The 16,179-nt window shown below is 37.7% G+C and overlaps 1 protein-coding gene across 1 annotated transcript in view; it reads left to right on the top strand.

The window, feature by feature from the left end:
• Window positions 1-13,965, top strand: part of LOC114525085 — a 35,187-nt gene extending 21,222 nt beyond the window's left edge. Inside the window, exons 4-6 of the mRNA XM_028546293.1 lie at window positions 11,510-11,677; window positions 13,267-13,546; window positions 13,682-13,965. Of these exons, the coding sequence (XP_028402094.1) occupies window positions 11,510-11,677; window positions 13,267-13,546; window positions 13,682-13,965 (732 nt within the window). The remainder of the gene's footprint in view (window positions 1-11,509; window positions 11,678-13,266; window positions 13,547-13,681) is intronic.
• Window positions 13,966-16,179: the final 2,214 nt, after the last annotated feature.

The following is a 16,179-nucleotide window of genomic DNA, read 5'->3' as shown; positions in this document are numbered from 1 at the left end:
ATGATGGCCAAATATTGGTCTGCATAATGCCGAAATGGTGGCGTTGTCAGTATACTCGTGTGATAGTGAGACTTGAAATACATTGGACATTTCTCGCTTCTTTAAACATAAGGAATACAATTGCGAAATTGTTAACTCATCGCCAGAATAATATGATGTTACCGACCTTCCTATGCCATTGGAGTCATATCCTGCAGCAACAAATTTTCAGACTACAGTTTAAGACCCTCGTGTGACTATAGAGACGCATCATCCGTCTGTTATTATAAATACAGGGTATTAACCAGAAAACAGCTCTTGTACACGCGCTTTTTGCCACATAAATATTTTCCAGGATATTTTTCCATTTTCGATGCACTTAAGTAAGGTGTGATTTTGTTTATGTTCGACATATTCGTCTACATATGGTTTTGCCCATGTAGATTATCACATTCTAAATTTTGAACTAGTACGTTTGTGATTATAAATGATTTATCAACAACACGGTAAAGTAGACATGGTTGGTTGTATGTGCATGTAGGTGCGGAACAGCGCTGTGGCGTCGTATTGAATAAACTTGCATTATTAAATGCCTGGCACTGCACAGTGCTTCGTCGCGTTGTGGTCTTGTGTGATACTGATACTGGAAAAACATTCCTCGGGTTTTTTGCATTTTGTAAAAAATTCGTGTTTTCCGATCATAAATATACCGACCTTGTCGAAAAATTCGGACTAGAAGTTTGTGAAATTTACGATTAAAGTTCGATTTTTAGACTCTCTACTGGCGAAATTCCTAACATTCCATCGCACGGCTAATGACGTAGGAAGTGTGACACAGCTCGATCTTTTGATATGTATTACTGCGATGTTATATAGCTGCGTCTACGTAGAATTGGGATTCCGGAGCGATTTTGACGAATCCGCTTTTTGTAGTCACGAATTTTAATTTATAGACAGAATATAATTACAACATGAAGAATCGTAGCAGCCAAAAATGCACTTTTTATGCCGCGAGAGACTATATACCGCATCTTGAGGTTTCAGACGTACCGCGTACATACCGCATATTATGTAAAAGTATGATATCAACTATTGTAGCTAAACAATGTAGAGTAGTAACTAATACTAGAAAATTGCATTCCTAAAATTAATACGAAATATCTACATTAGGACTGAATATGTAGGCTATCTATCTATATTACTGACATCATACCATATTGACATTACATCGCATACGCGTGCATGCATAGTATACCATAATTAATGTTATGGAATTTGTAACTGCTTCAAACGCGATATACTTATTATATAATTTGCGTTCACTCACAATCACTCGTGATGCTCACATTGCGTGTTTTTGCACTTAAAATAAACCGGAATTTGATTAGTATTTTCTCACCTCTACTTAGAAAACATCAGCTAGAATTGCGTGCTTGCTTTGCGCGACTGACACAGTGACACAGTGCATCTAATCTTGGCTACCGCATTTCCCTCACGTCACAAAATTCAAACCTGCACTCGCACGCAATCGTTACAATCTTGCCCTATAAAAACACTGCGTTATGAGTTACTAAGCATTTTGAATTCAACAAGCATGGCTTCCAGCACGAAGAGAGCGAATAGGGGGAAATTTTGCATCTGCGGAGCTCCTGGATTGCGCAGTCGCATGAATACATATCACGTTGAGGGGATATCGATGCATAAGTTTCCCGCAAATGACGAACAGAAGAAAATGTGGGTAAAATTCGTGCGAAAACATCGGCCGAATTTTACTCCTACGAGTTCTTCAGTAATATGCTCAGCACACTTTGAGAAATCTTGCTCCAGAGCACGATATGACATTGTAAATCTCCCTTAAATCTCGATTCAAACGTTTCGCGAAGAATGCTGTTACACGACCCCTATTCTCTGTATCTTTCAGCGGAATCGTCGGGGCCGTAAGGGGAATAACCCAATAACGTATACTAGATTAGAACCACAACAACAACTTCTTCGTTTTATAGAAATGTATTAAAAGCTGTGCCTCCGGCTCGTGCTGTTGCCTCTCACACTAACTGCAACTAATATGACTAATCATTATTCACCGCTTCCTAGTGTCAAGTGTCTAACAATTAAGCATTGTTCATTGTTCCACAATGTTTTAGTGTTCCACAATGTTTTATTGTTTAGTTGTGCAACGCCCGTGCATATACAATATATCTCAGTCATATTGCTTATATAACATATCTCCCTCTTTTAGTTGAAAACCTCCCGGTTTTCAGTGTAACGATCACAAAAAAAGTTATTACAATTTGTTTCAATGTATGTACAATCCCACCCCCCACGTTTCGCTTCTTTTTCGGAATCTTTAACTTCAGTTCCAGCGTTCTTCAATGTAGGTGGTAAATCTTGCTTCAACGACAACATTCTTTCTTCTTTTTTTTTTTTTTTTTTATATTCATAGTACATAATTCAGTTGCACCCGTCAGCAATGTTAACAAGTACAGATAAATACTCACCCAATTGCCAAGGCGTATGAAATAATGACTTGAACCAAGGAAAGGAAAGACGGTTGTGTCAGGGGAGAGACAGTGACATTACGACAATCACAGAACAAACCAAAACATAACGTAACATAACATAACAAACGAAAATAAAGCCTATTGTATACATAGATAGCTCTTTCGTCATTCACTTGCAACTCTCACGCGAAGACATTTAACTATGGTTCACCGCAGTTATAACGTGTCCAAACGGGGGTATCAGGACTAGATAATTCAAAACGGAAAGTCAGGCTCATAGAAGCATGAGGCTGCCGAACACAGAGAGCAAGAAACAAATTATCCCAGAGGTTAAAAGCTAAGAGTCTGTATGGTTCGTTAATCGTGGTTTTGTTGTAAGTTGAGAGGCCATCTGGTGGGAGATCTACGTCACATTTCAGTGTTGCTGGTATGATAGATTCAGTATTTGGTGGTAAAACACATGTGTGGTGTGCATGTACTGAACAGAAAATATTTAATGCTGGGTTAGGCAGTGACTTTTCACTAGGTAGTAATAATTCAAGTGAATTGTTGTCAAAATCTATGACAGACTGGTAATGACTGAGGAAATCAGACCCAAGAATTGCATCATAAGTTAAATTTTCTATGATGTATGCGTAATATGTATAATTGTATTCACCAATTTGGAAAGGAATTAATGCTAAACCTTTGATTGGCATACTTTCTCCGCTCACAGTTCTGATGGTATGTGGAAACACTTTATTGCTATTCACTTTCTTGAGATTTGGTATTCTGTTAAATAGAGTCTCACTAATTGTGGTAACAGATGCATATGTCACATAAAAATGATGTCAGTATGTTACTTACTCGGCCTCGCACGAATGGGCAATTATTGCGAATCTCAAATGTAATATGATTAGAATTAACAGAATGTACACTGGCTGATGGGACAGAAAATGATAGGCCCTCCAGGTCAGAATTCACAACAAAAACACTATCTTCTTTATTCATTTCTTTACTTCCTTCAAATGACAAATCAACTAGATCATCACAGATTGGTACATCTGTACAAGGTAAGGGACATTGTTCTCCAGTACTAGGTCGGACTTGTTGTGGTACATTTATACATGGTGACTCATTCACCTCTAAATTATCTGCACACCTTTTGTTTACTGGACTTAATAAATTCATTGAAACTGTATCACAATTCATCTTTGGTAGACCAGAGGAAATACCCTCTTCATATAGTACATTAACAGGCTCATCTGTGGATAAATTAAAATCAATACCTATAAGATCAGGATGTATACTGGTTCCTAATTCAATATCAAATGGGAGGCTGGCAAAATCATGCTCTTCTTCTTCTATATTAACTAGTGTGTGCGATATATCAGTAAATTGATCATATGGATCATCATCAATCTCATATTCATTAGACATTTCGAGACATTTCGTTTCTTCACAATTCCCTAAAAAATTTGCTTCCCTATCGTCCCGGTATAAAGAAGCAGCAATTAGTTTCCCGACTTCGAATGGAAAGGATTATTACCAGTGTTTCTTTGTTGAGGGTGAAATACAGGAGCATCAGAACGAATATGTGAATTATGCTGAGCTTCCTGTGAAAGCTGATGTTGCGCGTCAGGGTGGATATATTGATTACCTTGAGGTGCATGCTGATAGTGAAGTTGCATACTAGGACGATGTGATATGCCTCTTGCTCTACAGTTACGAGCGATATGGCCAACTTTATTGCATTCGTTACATATGGGTAACCCATCTGTTGTGCGACGGTTACGATTAGAGGGCACACCAGAATTTGACGGGCGATGTGGGGGTATTAGGTACTGTGTCTGTCGCCGTACCTTCTCCCGAACTAATTTTGCAATGTGGTCTGATTCATGCCTTGGATGAAATGACGAGGGCTGGCGCCAATTGTCACGACTTGGGTTGCTTACTTCGTTAGATCTCGCAGGTTTTGGATAGCGATTATAAGCTGCTACATTTGGTACCTGGTTTTGGTCAGTTTTACTCACAAGATTCTCTAGACTTTTAACAACAGATTCGAGCTGAGATTCAAGCTTATATTGTGCTAAACCAGGCGTGCTTATTGACACGGCTTCCTTTAGGTGGGCAAGGTTTTCTGCCTCTGCTAGACTTTTTGGTTGCCCTAGGATAACATGACTTTTTAAATCTGATCGAAGGCCCTGAATAAAATAGTGCATGCTTTCGATGTCGCTTAAACCTAACTGTTTAGAAATGCGCCTTAGTTCTGCTACATAGTTAGCCACAGACTCAGTTCCATGCTGCTTTCTCGCTGACAATTGCTGACGCAAAAGCCAAATTGATGCCGGATTGCTAAACTGGTCCTTTAATGCCTTAACTAAATTATCATGCTCGTGAAAACTAGTATTTAGACTAGCATACCAAGAACCCGCATTACCCTGTAAATAAAGCGGTAAGGCGCGTAAACGTTGTTTAGAATCCCACCCACAAAAATTAGCATAGCGTTCAAAATGGTTGAGGAATGCTGTGATATCATCAGTTGGCTTACCAAAAAAAGGTGTGGGCTGGAGAGCAGGACCCACCTGTAGTGTGTTTTGTGCAATTAGTGTTGTCAATTGAGCTTGTTGTTGTTCTTGTAATTTGAGAAGGTCGGAGTGGCTCTGAATACCTTTCTCAGTATTTTCAGCAAGTTGCTCTTGGCTTTGCTGATTTGTGGTTGTAGACTTCTCAATAGCATTCAACAGTTCGGATAACTTATTAATGAGCTCAGTCTGTTCAGTCATACCTACACCAGTATGGTCTACTAACTCCCGTAATGAATTATCGGCACGAGTGCGACTGCGAGTGATCGGGCCGGACACAATGAAATATTTTATGTATAACTGTGGTGAACAATATAATCAAATGTCTACACCTTACACATAAAACAACGAGAAACATAAGACAAGAAACCACACATCAACAAAATTTATCACTACACGCTCGCAATCATTAACAACATATAAAAGAGAGAATTTTTACTGAATACTGACACAACATGTGGTTCGTCGCATATTTCAAGCCAAGGCAAATAAGTAAGGAAATAACATGTACCTGAAACAGAGCAGATAGATAGATAGATAGGATGTCTTTAATGTTTCTACTTCGCGTCGCGTCGTCGTCGGTCCGTTTCTTTATTCTTCCCTCGCGTTTGAACCGTCAGCGTCTAGATTTCGTTGGTTTTCCTTTTCTCGCCAGCATCATCCACCAATGTTACACGACCCCTATTCTCTGTATCTTTCAGCGGAATCGTCGGGGCCGTAAGGGGGAATAACCCAATAACGTATACTAGATTAGAACCACAACAACAACTTCTTCGTTTTATAGAAATGTATTAAAAGCTGTGCCTCCGGCTCGTGCTGTTGCCTCTCACACTAACTGCAACTAATATGACTAATCATTATTCACCGCTTCCTAGTGTCAAGTGTCTAACAATTAAGCATTGTTCATTGTTCCACAATGTTTCAGTGTTCCACAATGTTTCATTGTTTAGTTGTGCAACGCCCGTGCATATACAATATATCTCAGTCATATTGCTTATATAACAATACCGTCTTCGTCCGTTTCCTCTTCCTCATATTCGCTATCTGCCAGTGGCTCAAATTGGTAAGGCTGAACAACAGACGATTGCTCAGTGATGTCCTCATTATCTCATGACCCTTCTGTCTCCGTCTGTGACTCGAAACTTTCGTTATCAGACATTTTTTAGGCACGATATTAAAAATGCTTTGCGTGATTGCGTGATCTTTGTTATTTTGCTATACTAAAACACGTCGACGTGTCACACTACATACGTCACAAGAGCCAAAATTCTAGGTACCAGTCTTTCGCCAGTGAATAGTCTCAAAATCGAACTTTAATCGTAAATTTCACAAACTTCTAGTTCGAATTTTTCGACAAAGTTGGTGTATTTATGATCGGAAAAGACGAAATTTTTAGAAAATGCAAAAAACCCGATATCGAAATTTTCATTTCATATACACTTTAAACCTACTATTCTAAGATATTTCAGGTTATCGCCACTCATTTTATTTATACCAAAGACCCTGAATCTTTCGTTCTGTATATACACGGTTGCAATTGATTATTAACTAATTCAACATTCCTGGAAACGAAATATATATTTTATACACTATAATCGACCATATTTTTACAATGAAATGAATAATATGAACTTTCTGCTAATGAAAATGACCCCCTAAATATACAAATTCCATAACTACATGACACTTGCACGACATTCTAAGGTCTTTTCTAGGGAATCGTTATGTGTTGAGCGTGTGTGGGGGGGGGGGCTGAACCAAATAACTAGAAATTGATTTACAGGTGCGGGAGTAGTGGGGGGTTTCGAGCACCTTCCCCAGAAATTTTTTTCTATTTTTGAGTCTCAATGACTTGATTTCCTGCATTTTCCAATATTCCACTGTCAAATTGACTCCTTTCCTTCCTCAGAGGCTTTCAACCAAGAATTTATAGTCTGTTTATATCACAAGAACAAAGCTGTCTGAAAGATTTAAAACTGAAAAAGAAGAAGAAACTAGGTAAGGTGGATTAATTTGACATAAGTTTTGAAACTATAAAATGACTGGAATAAAACTACCGGGCGGAGTTGGCTTTTACGTCTTGTACATCCAGTTGACCAAAGAAGCGCGGTGCAGTGCTGTGGCGTCGTATCAAATAGTTCGAATGCCTTGTTTTGAAACTTCCATTTATCTCATCTTATGCATTGTTGATCTTCAAAACAATGTGATAAGTTGTTAGTCAATTACTAAGCATTCAATTGAGATCATGTAAAAATAATTTTTATGAAGGCGTACTGTATAACTCCACGTTAATGAGCAGAATATGGAATTAGGCAATAAACCGGTTTTATGACGTAATTCTAAATTTAAACACCTAAATCTAATCCTAACCTTAACTCAGGGATTAAACTCGTGTATTTAGGATCTATTCAACATGGAATTATTACCAAATTTTGACGTCACATGAAATAAGTAATTAATTGATTAATATAGAATTGCATCACGGCATTGAGAAGTTTCGCTCGACATTAGCTTTGACTAATTCTTCTACGACTACGACTGTGAATTAAGCAGAAGACAGCGCCTTCGGATCGTTTTTATATTTTAATTCCTTGTATAAATTTATTTTCACGATCTCATTGTTGCCTTCAGAAGTACATTTCAGCTGATATTTATATTGGAGCGGCAATAACTAATCTAATATTAACATATAATTTAAGTTGGAACTGAAATATCTAAAAAACTACTGATAAATATTCAATGAAAAGTATTTCACATGAAATTATTTGATCATAGAGCACTAGAAAGTGTTGGGATCATCAGCAAGTATCATTTACTCATGTGAGATTTTCGAGTGTCAACGTTCCTCTTAAAAATGCATGTGTTAATATGTTTGTGTGGGTGCATTGATATTATTGACAATGGTTAATTTGTTTTGAATTGTTTTTTTCAGTAAAATATCGATAGTTTTTAAAGTACTTGGTGTTGAACTCAATGTTTGAAGTCAACGTTAGTTGTGGTTTTACCAGGTTTCAAAATATATATCAGAGATCTCGACACAAGATGAAATCAGTAATACGAAGTAATTATGCGCATTAGGCCGATGCATTTAACACCACGGGTATTTTAGAACATTGAGTTGAACAATTAAACCAGCAGGATACCATCAGAGCGTTTGGTTTATTCTTGTCTGCTAGAGTTGTGAACATTTCTTTGCGTTGATCAATTTATTTGTGGCCGAAATCTGTGGAATTATATTTCTACGTCGTGAATGATCAGATTTCGTAGCCATAGTTACGTTTTTATCTCTTTCTTGAAGATTGTGAGTAATTTTATATCGTCAACAGCGGAAGTATGCTAGGCCCGGCACAGCGCTGTGGCGTGATATTATAACGTTCAGCAAAACTTTGAATAAAATCAGTTGTAAATTTAACATCCTTCATTCTTCTTACTATAACATATCATGTTGTTTGTCAATAATTTCGCTCTAGCAAATTGTTTTTCGTGACCGTAATAATGTTGACATAAAGGCGGTGGAATTACGTCATGGGTCGTCTTTTTGCTTAAATATGCCACATTTATATTTCATATGTTTCCTCTGACGAGAACTAGCGCTTTGAATAGAACTTCGTGTTTTAACAATTATCCTGTTTTTTCATTCTGACCATGCAACTAGATTCCTAAACAAATCTCAGCTTATTCTGCTATCAAATTGTTCCTTTTCTTCTGCAGAGGCGTTCAACCAAGAAATTATAGTCTGTTTATACCACAATAATTTAAGAAGCCTTTAAAAACCCTAAAAAAGCACATCTAAAAAACACATACCCGTGCAAGCTCGATAAATAACCAGCAGGATAGAATAAAGTGAGTGATGTTTTTTTATCGCCTGGTTTGTGAACATTTCTGACCATTTGTCAGTACATTTCGACTAAATTCTGTAGAATATAGACGCTGTGGAAAGATATAGAATTGTCGCTTGAAGATTGTAAATTGTTGTCCTGCAAAACCTTAAATAATGTCGCAAATTTCATTTCTTTTTTTCTCCATTTTTCCATGACCGATCATGTTAAAGTTAATAAATAGCGTGTTTCATCAGGCATTTGAATCGGATTTAAGTTAGGATCGGCCTCGAATATTCTTTGAACATAAGTGAGCAAATTTTATTGCCAAGTATAGGTTTAATCCAGTGTTTAACAATATCTAATGTACATTTATACAAGATCGGGTCGGAGACACATGGACAGCCCCGCTTTATTTTGGGCCACATTTAAGGGCCACATTTAGACTAGGATGGGGCAGTCAAAATCGATTTCAGCAACTTTGGTGAAAAATTTCATATGTTATCTCACTGGGCTAGTCAGGGCACTGCATTGTGATGTAATGTTTTTAAAATATTTTAACACTTCGGAAAACGCAAATTCGTAAATTTTATTGCCCTTATTATAACGTATGAAGTCTGTGGTTAATAATTAATAGAGACGTGTCTATTAAAAATTGCCGCTTACTGTAATTTTATAGTTCATGCATTAGCATTAGACATAGGAAGCTCTAACCCAAATGGTTTTTCTAACGAAACCATCTAGTATTAACACCCATTTGTTGCAGTAAAACTTCGTGCAATGCCATGGCTTCTGTCGATCGGCAAGAAAAGGAAAATTTTACGAAACTCAGTAGACTTTTAGTTGACAAAGGAACTGAGGCTTTGAGAAATACATTTGATACCATCCATCCACCTGTTAGTCTACCTGGAGTACTGGCTGCAAACAAAACATCTCTTCAAAAGTTAAAACCTCGAATTATTCCTAATTCCCAGTGGGATTTACTGTTTCCTCCGTCTGGCAACCCACCAGATTCCAAAAACTTTGATGTGACATTACTTACAGTTCTATTCCGGAACATTTGTGGTTTCCCATCAAAAACAATATGGGATGTAATGCCTTCGGATTGGGATAGATCAATGCAAGCGAATATCACAAGAATCAAGTTATACAGAAATGAAGTTTATGCACATGTAACAACAACTCGAGTTGACAATTCAACATTTGAGTCTTTATGGAAGAAAATTGCGCAGGGGATCGTAGAATTGGGCGTTTCACAGAGTGATGTCGACGAAATAAAAACTTCATCCTTGGGGCCTGAGGATGAAAATTATGTCGAAATCCTGAAACAGTTGAGAAGTGTTGAAGGCATTTTAGATGATCTGACCCGAGCTTTAGAGGAAAATCGCCGAGAAAGTGATGAAGATATCTTGCGAAAACTTGCAAAGCATAATTTCAAAAATAAAATTAAAAGAAAAATAAATTTTTCCTACCTGGAACGAGAGAGTGGTTGTCAAAAGAAGTTGACAAGTGGTTTTGTAGAAGTGAGAGTGACTCAAGAATAAAGTTAATAACAGCTGGACCAGGATTTGGTAAAAGCGTGTTTGCCGCTAAAATTTGTGAAGATTTTGAGAAGAATGGAAAGCTGGCTGCTTGTCACTTTTGTGATTTTAGTGATTCAAACCTAAGAGATCCTATGGTGATGCTGCAGTCTCTCGCAAGTCAGATGTGCAAGAGCGTCCCTGGCTTTAAAAAGCAGCTCCTTGACCAATTACAGCGACCGCATCAAGTCAAAAATCTCAGAGACGCCTTCCAAATATATTTACAAAATCCCTTAGCTGAATTGGAAATAAAAGAGCCACGTTTAGTTGTGATCGATGGCTTGGATGAAAGTGCTGCTGATAATAAGAATGAAATTACTCATTTGATTGCTGAATATTTTCCTGATCTTCCCGAGTACATCAAAATCTTGGTGACGAGCAGGCCAGAGATTTCCGTTGCTGATCTAAGACTAAGAGACGAGCAAAGGACAGACATTTCCAATGTTGATGACAAAAATAACTCAGATCTTGAACTTTATTTTGAAGAATGTTTTCCAAGTTTAGTTGGCAGGAAAGTGAAACGAAGTGAGATGAGAGATGATTTCTATGAGGATCATCCATATCTTTCCCCCTTTAGGCCAATAAAATTGCTTTCCGTTTTTGTTGCCAAATGCCAGGGCTCATTTCTCTATGCATATCACTTTCAATCTGGGCTAAGGGCTCGCTATGATCTTGAAAAGATATCAAATAACGACGTTATGGAGTTTCTCCCAGAAGGACTGAATTCTGTTTACGAACGATATTTTAAACCCATTGAAGACGAGCTTAGCGCCATAAAACATGAAAAGTTCGATGTGTTGAAAATTTTGAAAATGCTGGCTGCTTCCAAAGGATCTCTTCCTCTCACTTTTATCGCTCAGATTTTAGCTCCAGATTGTCGCGAAACGAAAAAAATCGTCAACAAAATTAATGAAACCGTATCGTGCTTGTTGTACGTTTCAGATGACATGTTAACCGTTTTTCACAAATCCGTTATTGATTGGCTTCTAGCAAAGGGCTACAAAGATCACCAGTATACTGTCAAGGTCGATGATGGACATAGATCGCTTTGGCTTTTATGCGAAAAGGTTTTTAAAGAAATTAAAGATAAAGGTGTTCGCTCAGGACTTGAGGTGAACTTTTCTAATGACGTGGAATACGCTCTGAAATATGGTTTAAAACATCTAGAAAAGTGTGAAATGGAGGAAGGTGTGTTTTGGTCAGTTGATGTTATTATCGTTTGTTATATGTCAACTGTAATAATCAATTTACATGAATTGCTGCGTTTCTGGCTCAAATTGCTGCAATGTTCCTGGATTAAAAACGAAGATTTACGCGCCCGCATTTCGTACCATGTCATTGAATTTGACTATTTGGCCCGTCCCCTGGGTTTGGTTGATCGCCTGGATTCCATGTCGCCCTATGACGAATATTCAATAATTTCAACGATTTCACAATCGTATTTACAAGCGATTCTTACCCATTCTCCAGAAGGTTGTTTCAGCGATAATGAGAAGAAAATCGCAGAGACGCTACTATCAAACCTTTCACCTTTTGTCGAGTCGAATTCTTACGAAGTTTCGGTTTTGCCGCGAGCAGTCTGGAAATGCAGTGACTTTGGTTTTATTACAGCTGTTGCTTTATCTAACGATGAGAAAAGTGTAGCAGTTGGAATAGATAATTTTATCCATGTGCTATCCCTACCAACTTTAGTTGAAATTATGAGTTATTCGACAAAATTGAAAAAAAATTCATGCTGCACATTTTCTCCAGACGATTCGCTCATATTATTTGGTAAACTGGAAACGGCGTTTAACATTGCTGGAAGAAAGGAAGTTCCATTTTTTCCTGGAAATGAAGAGACGTTCCTGTCCTGTGCATTTTCCCCTAACGGCAAAAGACTGGTGACTGGCAACTATTGCACCATTAAACTATGGGACGTTGCTAAACAAAAATTGCTGTCGTCGCTTTTTGCTGGATTTTTTGTTGGTTGGTGTTCTTTTAGCGTCACAGGGTTATTTATTATTGCAAATTCAGAATCTTCATCTTCGTTTTGTGTTTGGAACGCCATCACATTGCAAAGAAGTGATAAGCGAAAATTATCTCACGGGGAAAGGGAGAAACCAGATGTGTTAAAGAGAAGGAAATGTGAACGATGTTTTCAGCGGGGATTTGAGCAACCAAATTTTAAACACTTAGAAATAAGGACTAGAAGTAATAGGATTTTGTGTCCGTGGATCTGCAAATGTGTGGAGTGTATCTTTTCTCCGAATGAATATTCTTATTCGAGTGTCACAGAAAGTATTCCTTTGACTGTGATTGTTGCTTGGAACTATCTTGCTACAGCTCCTCGACAGAATTTTTTTTATCAACGCAAAATGACACTTTTAGGAGATAATCTGTGGCTCTATTCATATTATGAAAAAAGCTGTTTGAAGCGAAAATAATTGTCTTGAAGACATTAGCTCCTAAACAAGAGCAATCCTGTCTGTCACAGCCAAAGGTCGTTTATTCGAGTTCGTTTTCTCCTGACGGCTCTCGACTTGCATGCTGCAACTCAGATGGATATATCAACGTATGGAATGTCTATACCAGCCAAGTTCAACAACGTTTCAAAAGCAGTAAATGCAGGTCAAGGTTTTTATGCTGGTGGTCGAAAGATTTCTTGTTTGTGTTTAGTCAATTTAACAGGATTCCCAAATTAACGCGATACCCGGTAGATGACAATTTAGAGATCGTGTTTATTCACAGTCAGGACGTGGCGCTGTGTCGTTTAGGTACCTGGTTTGACAGCCCATATTATGATCGTTTTTCTGAAGGCTTTGCCAGCTTCGCTTCCGAATAGTTAGGACCCGTGAAAGTTCTCGATGTGAGAGATGTTGATGGTCCTGTAATGATCAATTTGCCTGGAATTGAGCCTGATATGGAAGTGGAAATCTCGCCTGGTGGAGCCTTTATCTCTGGGTGGAATGAGAATGAATGTTATATTTGGAAAAGAAATACCGAAAAACCAACTTCGTATGAAGTCTTTTATCACTGTGTTGCTGGAAGGTCAGACAGATTGCCTGATGTCGTAATTTTCAGTAATGATTCCAAAGTCGCAATACTCGTGGACAGGAGTTCTGGTGAGAGTCAGATAATTGATCTGGACACTGGTGATTCTCAAAATAGAACTTTTCCAATCCAGTCCGCTTGTTATTTGAGGTCATTTTGTATTCTCAAAAGTAGAATTGTATTAACTTTATCTGATCACATGATAGCATTTCGTGACATGGACTCTGGCGCGATTCTCGACACTTCCTATCAACCATACTTCAAGACTCTTTGGCTACGCGAAACAATTCAACTTTCCCCAAAAGAGGACGTGCTGGCTTTTCCTGACAAGAAAGGTGATATGGTGTTTCTTCGACTGTCTATTCCACCAAATCCTTTGTTGGACGATATTAAGCGACGGGCAGTTGCTTCGTGGGACGATATTAAGCGAGGTGCAGTGGGCAATCCTTTCTTTAACCGGAACAAAGTCGTCTTGCGGAAAAAGGTTTAAACTACTTTTAAGAAAGTCTACACAATTTAAACTGTATATTTTGTTACATGTTGGGTTTCCCGACAAGTTGTTTATACCAATTAAATGCGAATATCTTTTTTCTTAAAAATAACTGAAATGGACACGTTCACACTAGGACGAAAACCAATAGGAGAAAACTTAGTTGATAAAGACTTTGTTATGAACGACAGATGTTTTGGAGTTAATTTTTCAGTCAGAATATTTCATAATGGATTTAGTGAACAATAACATGAAAAACTGTCATGAAGAACATTGTTTTCGGGAAGCGGCTAGACTTTGCTTGGAGCTGGTCTAGAATGGAGAAGTAAGACACCTCCTTCCCTCCGTTTGTCTGGGAGTTCACCTTGGGCAAGTGATAGCCCTCCCTTGCCTCCCTAACTGGGGTTACAGTTTGTTAAACAAAACAAAGGTGACATCTTAAATACATCTACAAGAAACAAGTCCTAAAAAACTGTGACCAATGTCAGTCGTATGATGGTGTTGTTTAAGATGTTCATTATGGTAGTTACAGTCATGTTGGTGGTGATAATTCTCATCTATGATGGTGGTGATGGTGCTGGTCTCTACGATGGTGCTGATGGTAATTGCGCTGTTTATGAAAATGATGGTAGAAATTGTAGTAACTGTATTAGCTGTATTTTGTTCCTGAAGTTTAATGCTGATGAAAAAGAAAGATAACGGAACTCAGTGGCGTCAAGAACTAGAACGATAATTGGGGAGGGGGGCGTTGAATATTCATATATTCAGTTCTGCCCGAAGGATTTCTTTTGTAAGTGCAATAAATAGCTTAAAATAGAAATCCGTCGGGTAGAACGGAATATGCGAATAAACACCACCTCAATTATCGTTTTAGTTACGCTCCTAATGGAACTACAAGAACTATGTACATTACGAGGAACGTTTGTTTTTTAGCTGGGAAGGAAGATATTTATAGTCTGAAGCGGTGCTGGAAAATTGTAAAAATTTGACTGAAATTTGAATAATATTAAGTTCAAAACATCTGATGTTCATGAAAAAGAAGGTCACGAAACAACAGAACAATTAATATTTTAGGCGTGTTTCAAACGTCGTTTTAATGCGTTCGACACTTGAAAGAAGAACGACGTTTGAAACAGGACTTAACTGACCCAGAAGAAGAATTTTAAGAAATTTATAGGACCTGATTATTCCTAGAAAACTTTTTGTAGTATTTTTTATAAAAAATAATGCGAAACTTTATAATTCCCAAGCGCTAAGTGCTATTAAATCCCGTTCTCTACTTGCAGAATTTATTCGCGCGAACTGATAAAGAATTAGGAAGCGATCCTACATTTTCGCGGGGAATTTATTCGCAGACCAATCACATCACAGGTTTTTAGATTCCGGTTCGCGTCGCGCGAATAAATTCCCCGAGTGGAGACCCAGCTGATGTGAATATTTTCTCTGAGAATGAAATATCTGTATAAAGCATACGAATGGGAGAGCTTTGTTTTGTTAACTAATAAAACGTGGTGTCTTTAATAAACGAACACGCAACTTTATTGATCTGCAAGCAAACTAATATCAAGTGTTGAAATAGAATATTATGACTTAGAAAGTGTCTGGTACACACAAGTACATATCTGCTTGATATTTAATCATAGGCTATTGCCAGCATTTATTGTAATTTGTATAGATTTGTAATCATTTGTAAACCGTTAACCATTTTATTACATATTTCACTCAGTTGTTGAATTTTCTAATTTTCTATATCTGTGGTTTTTAACGTTCTTATGTAACGCGCAATTAATGGGTGTAAAGTTTTCTGGCGAGATATCATCTTGGAGGTAATCACACCAAGAACCAGGGTTGCCAGATTTGCTGAAAAAATTACCTGAATCACTATTACTCTCAAAAAACAGAGGAAACAACAGAAACCAATGAAGGAATATTCATGACCGCGAGGTCTTTCTAGGAAATTGTTAGGTGAGGTTTTGGGTGGAAGCGGAACCAAATAGTTCTAACTATAAAAATTGATAATTTATAGATACGAGAGTTGTCGGGGGTTTGGAACACCTTCTCTAGAAAATTTCTTTTTTGAATCTTATTGAATATCGTCACTTTATTATTATTAACCGCTGAATTTATCTCATATCGGATTTGAGCGAGGGTCGGTCTCGAATGTTCTTTGATTTCATCAGCAATTTTTTATTGTTGATCATGCGGAGATTAAAT

The sequence above is a fragment of the Dendronephthya gigantea genome, unplaced genomic scaffold, assembly GCF_004324835.1.
Source record: "Dendronephthya gigantea isolate DGI-Jeju-01 unplaced genomic scaffold, DenGig_1.0 000033F, whole genome shotgun sequence".
Taxonomy (NCBI): Eukaryota; Metazoa; Cnidaria; class Anthozoa; order Malacalcyonacea; family Nephtheidae; genus Dendronephthya; species Dendronephthya gigantea.
The sequence above is the reverse complement of the archived record's forward strand: the minus strand, read 5'-3'. Positions and strand labels throughout refer to the sequence as shown.